Genomic DNA, 7441 nt, shown 5'->3' on the forward strand with positions numbered 1-7441 from the left:
AAAATGTGTCACCTTCCCTGCTAGTGGCTGGGCCACTGGCGGATAGCAACCTACTACTGGTGGCAGGAAATGAGGTCACTCCTTTAGTGCAAATAGCAGGGGTTGTGCTACAGATCTGAAGGTCCCAGGTTCAAAAGCTGCAGGTTCTTGTTAGAATCACCTTCATCCTTCTGCAAGGTCTGTAGGGAGGATCCCCCAGTGCAGGGCTCCAGCAGCTCCTGCACATGCTGACACCTGGTGTGACATGTCTGAACTAGACTGCAGCAGGGGCAGGGGTGCATGGGGGGGGGCTTTCTGTCCGTGCAGCCTTGAGTGCACCGGTGGCTGCTCAGTCGCCCAGGTGAGGGGCAGTGTGACCCCTGTGAAGGGCCCGGGATACCGTGAGCTGCAGACACAGGAGGCCTTCAAAGTCTCCAGGAGCCACATGGACCCACAGAGGGCAGCAGCTGAGCCTCGGCAGGGGAGGCAGCTGTAAGGAACAGGCCTTGTCTGCAGCCAGATTGAAAGAGCAGCCGAGCAGCAGCGATTAGCCAAGAAGCAGGAAGTCACATCCCCACATTCCATCTGAGGGCTTGTCTACATCAGAAAGTTGCAGCGCTGGTGAGGGAGTTACAGCGCTGCAACTTTGAAGGTGTACACATCTGCAGGGCATCACCAGCGCTGCAACTCCCTGTTTGCAGCGCTGGCCGTACTCCCGTTTTGTCTCGGGTGTAGAGGATCCAGCGCTGGTGATCCAGCGCTGGTAATCCAATGTAGACAGTTACCAGCGCTTTTCTTGACCTCCGTGGAAGGAGGAAGCCTCTGGTAATCAAGCTGGTTTCCTTTCCCGGTTTGCTCTCTGGTCCCGGAGCCACCCAGCAAACCGCAGGGAAGGAGACCTGCTTGCTCGGGGTTCCGGGACCGAGAGAGCAAACCGGGAAAGGAAACCAGCTTCGCCGCGGTTTGCTCTCTCGGTCCCGGAACCCCGAGCAAGCAGGTCTCCTTCCCTGCGGTTTGCTGGGTGGCTCCGGGACCGAGAGAGCAAACCGCGGCGTTCCCGGTTTGCTCTCTCGGTCCCGGAACCCCGAGCAAGCAGGTCTCCTTCCCTGCGGTTTGCTGGGTGGCTCCGGGACCGAGAGAGCAAACCGCGGGGAAGCTGGTTTCCTTTCCCGGTTTGCTCTCTCGTCCCGGAACCCCCCTTGAAGCCGCCCAACAGCGCTGCAGTGTGGCCACATCTAACACCACTTGCAGCGCTGGTTGCTGTAAGTGTGGCCACTCTGCAGCGCTGGCCCTATACAGCTGTACTAATACAGCTGTAACAACCAGCGCTGCAAAATTTTAGATGTAGACATGGCCTAAATGACATTAAAACAATGTCACAGGCTGTTAGGAAGGAGATCCCGGCCGAATGGCCCCCACCATCACCAGATAAAGAACCAGATCTTAAGAGGGCTGAAGAAAACTGAGTCTGACAATGGTTGTGGTTGTGAAATCCGCATTTCTTCATTATTCTGTCATGATGGTCCCCACCCACCTATTGTTTGTCTGCCAGGTCTCTGTCCGGTTCTGTCTGTCACATAATTAATGTTGCTGGGTGTAAATTCAGGCGGTGGGGTAGGATTGGTTAGAAAATGTTGTTACACCATGTTAGGGTTGGTGAGTAACATTTTAGTGTAATAACTGGGTAAGGTGCAGCTAAGAGAACTCAAATGTCACTATATAAACTGGGCTCCAAAAGGAAGTTCTTTGGGAACCAGCTCCAGGACACGGCCCCAAGATCACAGCTGCCAGACCTCAACACTTTGCCAATGCCTCCGTGCAGATGCTAGAGTCCCCCAGACGGCCTGATCCTGACTGGCCTCTGCCTTATTGGAAGTGGTGAGCAGTGTCTGTGTAGCGGTTGCAGTCTGGTGTGGGTGATTGTTAATAAAAAGAGGAGATGTAGGATGTTACCGTGTAAGGCTTTTTCGCTGGTAAAAGGTCCTGCTCAGGTGGAGCCCTAGGGACTGGGAAAGGGGGTGGGATGGGTGGGTCTCTGCACTGACCAGGTGAGTTACACCCGGGGCTCTGCGGACTGGGAACAGGTGGGTGGGACGGTGGGTCCCTGCACTGACCAGGTGAGTTACACCTGGGGCCCTGCGAACTGGGAACAGGTGGGCGGGATGGTGGGTCCCTGCACTGACCGGGTGAGTTACACCCGGGGCCCTGCGGACTGGGAACAGGTGGGTGGGACGGTGGGTCTCTGCACTGACCAGGTGAGTTACACCCGGGGCCCTGCGAACTGGGAACAGGTGGGCGGGATGGTGGGTCCCTGCACTGACCGGGTGAGTTACACCCGGGGCCCTGCGGACTGGGAACAGGTGGGTGGGACGGTGGGTCCCTGCACTGACCAGGTGAGTTACACCCGGGGCCCTGCGGACTGGGAACAGGTGGGTGGGACGGTGGGTCCCTGCACTGACCGGGTGAGTTACACCTGGGGCCCTGCGAACTGGGAACAGGTGGGCGGGACGGTGGGTCCCTGCACTGACCGGGTGAGTTACACCCGGGGCTCTAGGGACTGGGAACAGGTGGGTGGGACGGTGGGTCCCTGCACTGACCAGGTGAGTTACACCCGGGGCCCTGCGGACTGGGAACAGGTGGGTGGGACGGTGGGTCTCTGCACTGACCAGGTGAGTTACACCCGGGGCCCTGCGGACTGGGAACAGGTGGGTGGGACGGTGGGTCTCTGCACTGACCAGGTGAGTTACACCCGGGGCCCTGCGAACTGGGAACAGGTGGGTGGGACGGTGGGTCTCTGCACTGACCGGGTGAGTTACACCCGGGGCCCTGCGGACTGGGAAAGGGGGTGGGACGGTGGGTCCCTGCACTGACCGGGTGAGTTACACCCGGGGCCCTGCGGACTGGGAACAGGTGGGTGGGACGGTGGGTCCCTGCACTGACCGGGTGAGTTACACACGGGGCCCTGCGGACTGGGAACAGGTGGGTGGGACGGTGGGTCTCTGCACTGACCGGGTGAGTTACACCCGGGCCCTGCGGACTGGGAACAGGTGGGTGGGACGGTGGGTCCCTGCACTGACCAGGGTGAGTTACACCCGGGCCCTGCGGACTGGGAACAGGTGGGTGGGACGGTGGGTCCCTGCACTGACCAGGGTGAGTTACACCCGGGGCTCTGCGGACTGGGAACAGGTGGGTGGGACGGTGGGTCTCTGCACTGACCGGGTGAGTTACACCCGGGGCCCTGCGGACTGGGAACAGGTGGGTGGGACGGTGGGTCCCTGCACTGACCGGGTGAGTTACACCCGGGGCCCTGCGGACTGGGAACAGGTGGGTGGGACGGTGGGTCTCTGCACTGACCGGGTGAGTTACACCCGGGGCCCTGCGGACTGGGAACAGGTGGGTGGGACGGTGGGTCCCTGCACTGACCGGGTGAGTTACACCCGGGGCCCTGCGGACTGGGAACAGGTGGGTGGGACGGTGGGTCCCTGCACTGACCAGGTGAGTTACACCCGGGGCCCTGCGGACTCGGAACAGGTGGGTGGGACGGTGGGTCCCTGCACTGACCGGGTGAGTTACACCCGGGGCCCTGCGGACTGGGAACAGGTGGGTGGGACGGTGGGTCTCTGCACTGACCGGGTGAGTTACACCCGGGGCCCTAGGGACTGGGAAAGGGGGTGGGATGGGTGGGTCCCTGCACTGACCAGGTGAGTTACACCCAGGGCCCTGCGGACTGGGAACAGGTGGGTGGGACGGTGGGTCCCTGCACTGACCAGGTGAGTTACACCCGGGGCCCTGCGGACTGGGAACAGGTGGGTGGGATGGTGGGTCCCTGCACTGACCGGGTGAGTTACACCCGGGGCCCTGCGGACTGGGAACAGGTGGGTGGGACGGTGGGTTCTCTGCACTGACCGGGTGAGTTACACCCGGGGCTCTGCGGACTGGGAACAGGTGGGTGGGACGGTGGGTCCCTGCACTGACCGGGTGAGTTACACCCGGGGCCCTGCGGACTGGGAACAGGTGGGTGGGACGGTGGGTCCCTGCACTGACCGGGTGAGTTACACCCGGGGCCCTGCGGACTGGGAACAGGTGGGTGGGACGGTGGGTCCCTGCACTGACCGGGTGAGTTACACCCGGGGCCCTGCGGACTGGGAACAGGTGGGTGGGACGGTGGGTCTCTGCACTGACCGGGTGAGTTACACCCGGGGCCCTGCGGACTGGGAACAGGTGGGTGGGACGGTGGGTCCCTGCACTGACCAGGGTGAGTTACACCCGGGGCCCTGCGGACTGGGAACAGGTGGGTGGGACGGGTGGGTCCCTGCACTGACCAGGTGAGTTACACCCGGGGCCCTGCGGACTGGGAACAGGTGGGTGGGACGGTGGGTCCCTGCACTGACCGGGTGAGTTACACCCGGGGCCCTGCGGACTGGGAACAGGTGGGTGGGACGGTGGGTCTCTGCACTGACCGGGTGAGTTACACCCGGGGCCCTGCGGACTGGGAACAGGTGGGTGGGACGGTGGGTCCCTGCACTGACCGGGTGAGTTACACCCGGGGCCCTGCGGACTGGGAACAGGTGGGTGGGACGGTGGGTCTCTGCACTGACCAGGTGAGTTACACCCGGGGCCCTGCGGACTGGGAACAGGTGGGTGGGACGGTGGGTCCCTGCACTGACCGGGTGAGTTACACCCGGGGCCCTGCGGACTGGGAACAGGTGGGTGGGACGGTGGGTCCCTGCACTGACCGGGTGACTTACACCCGGGGCCCTGCGGACTGGGAACAGGTGGGTGGGACGGTGGGTCCCTGCACTGACCGGGTGAGTTACACCCGGGGCCCTGCGGACTGGGAACAGGTGGGTGGGACGGTGGGTCCCTGCACTGACCAGGTGAGTTACACCCGGGGCTCTGCGGACTGGGAACGGGTGGGTGCCGGTAACAGACCGGCCCCTGCAAAGCGTTGCACGGCCTGGTTTGTGCGCTCGGCAGCAGCCTCCGGGCGGTGGCGATGGCTGGACCCCGCCAGCACTTGGTCACCGCCCGCCCATTGACGTGGTTCAGTGCCACGTGTTTCCCTGAGGCGCCAGGCCCCGCCCCTTTCTCCCTCTGCGGGGCCTGATTGGGCTGCCGGTGTCTCCGCGTTGGACTTGGGCCGGCGGGACTCGGAATGCAGGGCCGCTGATTGGCTGCGGGGCTGGGGGCGGGGCCTCTGTCCCTGCTCGGGGCGGGGGGCTCGGTGCAGATCTCAGAGCCCCAGGCCGGCGCGGAGCCGCCCGACTCGCGTGCGCAGGTAGCCGGGCCCGGGGGCAGCCTGGCGGGGCGCTCCGGGGTCCCCCCGGGGCCCAAGCGCCGTGAAAGAGCCCGCGGCGGCCGGCGCGGGCCAGTGTCACGCCGCGTAGACGCACCCAGAGAGCCCGGGGCCAGCGGCCCTGGAGCGCGACACCCGCTGCTCGCGGCGGCCGCACCTGTCCTGGGCTGGCGGAGGGCTACGGGGCTGTTGTGTCCAGGGGACGCAGGCTCCGCTCCAGCCCTGCTCAGCCAGCCAGGAAATGGGGCAGAGAAGCAGGAAAGAGCGGGGACCCTCTGGGTCCTGGAAAGGCAGCACAGCCAGGCAGGGAAGGAGCTCGCTCTGCCCTTGACTCCTGGCTACTGACGCGCTAGCCGGGGCACTGGGCAGATCCCATAGGTTGTACCCCCCTCCCGTCCCGTGTAGGCGGAGGAGGCAGCCGAGGGGTGGGGAGCCAGCAGGCAGTCCCCAGGGGATGCAGGCTGACGAGGGAGAGAGGAGCCAAATCCCTTCTTGCAGCCTCATCCTGTTCCTTTCCTTCCCACAGCTCCTCTGGCCCCACAGGGCAGACCTATGGGCACCCCAGCCTCTGTGGCATGCGACCCCCTGCAGTGCCAGGTTCCTGAGGCCCGTGCCCGGAAAAGAGCTGCTGCCAACATCTTCCAGGACGTGGGGCTGCTGCAGCTGCGGAGCCTGTTCAGGAGCAGCGGGGATGAGCGGGCAGAGGAGCGTGCCCAGCTGCTCTGGGAGTACGGGGGCAACCGGCGCACGGCCCAAGCCCTGCGCCAGCTCAGGAGCAGGCAGAGGAGGTGGCAGCAGCCATCCCAGCTGAGCCCAGCAGCTCAGGACAGCAGCGACCCAAGGTACAGGCTGGGGAGCAGCACACACAGGGAGCTGAAACTGGGCTGAGGGCCCTGAGCATGTGGAGCAGCCAGCTCAGCCTCCTGGGGGGAGACTGCACAGTGGGGTGGGGCTCTGGGGAAAAGAGGTGCAATGGGAGGTCACCCCACAGGCCCTGGTGCGGTTGTGCCTGGCCTGTGATATTCAGGTGCTGGCACTGGATAGACTGAATGAGCTACCCCCAGACACTAAAGACCATCCCAGTGCCAGGGCACTTCTTTGGACCTGCCGCCTCTCCCCCTCACAGCACCGGGGGTGGGCATGTAACACTCCAATCCAAACCCATTTCTGGCTCACGTCCACCCTGGCCCAGGAGGGGAGCCCCCACGCAGCAGGGCCATGGGGAGGACATGACTGGAGGGGCAGCCTTGGCTAGGGATCACCTTTGCCCTCTGCAGCAATTCTAGCTCCACTATCTCACCGGGAGCCCAAAGCAGCTGCATAGCCCCTGGGGCAGGGATGCCCCACGTTCCTGGCCAGGCATCCACTGCCCCTCACACTGGCTGTTTGTTCCCCTACAGGCTAGAGGACTGCACCTCCCCCAGCGCAGACCCCGGCAGCAGCACGAGGCTGGAGGGGCCCAGCAGAGACAGGCAGCACCCTGGCCCCAGGAGGAAAAGTCCAAGGACCAGGTGGAGGAAGAGGGGGCCTGGGCCCACAGGGTACCTGCACCAGCTCCAGCAGTAAGCAGGGCAGCTGGCACTGGCCAGGCTCAGCCCCACAAACTGGCAGAGACACCGGGGTGTGTGTGAATTCTGTCCCCCCAGCTAGAGCTGGGCCAAGCAGCTGCAGATTCCCCCACCCCATCCCCCAAATGGTGAAGGGAGAGGGGATCAGAGGGAGGGGTCCATGGGGGGGAGTGAGCTGCACATCCCTGGGGGGAGCAGCCAGCAGAGGACAGCTGCAGCCTGGGCTGTGAGGGGGCCTTTGCATCCCCCCCCAACACTAACTGCTCAGAAGGCCCTTTGCTCAGGGGCCAGGGCCTCTGGGACCTGAGAGTTGCTGAGCCTTGGGAGTGACCCCAAGCAGGCAGCCCTTCCCCCACCCCCAGCCCAGCTGGGGGTATGTGTGGGGCAAGTGCGTCACTCAGCCCCAGAGCTGCCCAAGTCCTATAGAGGAGTCCCAGCCTCCTAGGGGCAGTCCCAAGCCTCAGCCCAAGGAAAACACTTGATGCTTGTCGCATACAGCAGGACAAACTGTGTAATAAAAGCCTGCTCAGTGACCTGGCTGTGCTGCTAGGATTTACTGACGGCCTGGCCTGTTCACAGCAGGGAGGCTCTCTGGCTT

General features: G+C 64.1%; 1 protein-coding gene across 2 annotated transcripts; it reads left to right on the forward strand.

Moving 5' to 3' along the window:
* Positions 1-1420: 1420 nt before the first annotated feature.
* On the forward strand, positions 1421-7376 carry AVPI1 (arginine vasopressin induced 1). Of its 2 annotated transcripts, none has more exons than XM_030570570.1 (3): positions 1421-1857; positions 5802-6117; positions 6676-7376. In XM_030570570.1, the coding sequence occupies exons 2-3, from the start codon at positions 5828-5830 to the stop codon at positions 6839-6841; spliced, it is 456 nt and encodes a 151-aa protein (XP_030426430.1). In that variant the 5' UTR covers positions 1421-1857; positions 5802-5827; the 3' UTR covers positions 6842-7376. The 2 variants fall into 2 exon arrangements, with proteins under 2 accessions (XP_030426430.1, XP_030426429.1); XM_030570569.1 differs by lacking the exon at positions 1421-1857 and adding an exon at positions 5175-5257.
* The last annotated feature ends 65 nt before the right edge of the window (positions 7377-7441 follow it).

The sequence above is a fragment of the Gopherus evgoodei genome, chromosome 7 (assembly GCF_007399415.2).
Source record: "Gopherus evgoodei ecotype Sinaloan lineage chromosome 7, rGopEvg1_v1.p, whole genome shotgun sequence".
Taxonomy (NCBI): domain Eukaryota; kingdom Metazoa; phylum Chordata; order Testudines; family Testudinidae; genus Gopherus; species Gopherus evgoodei.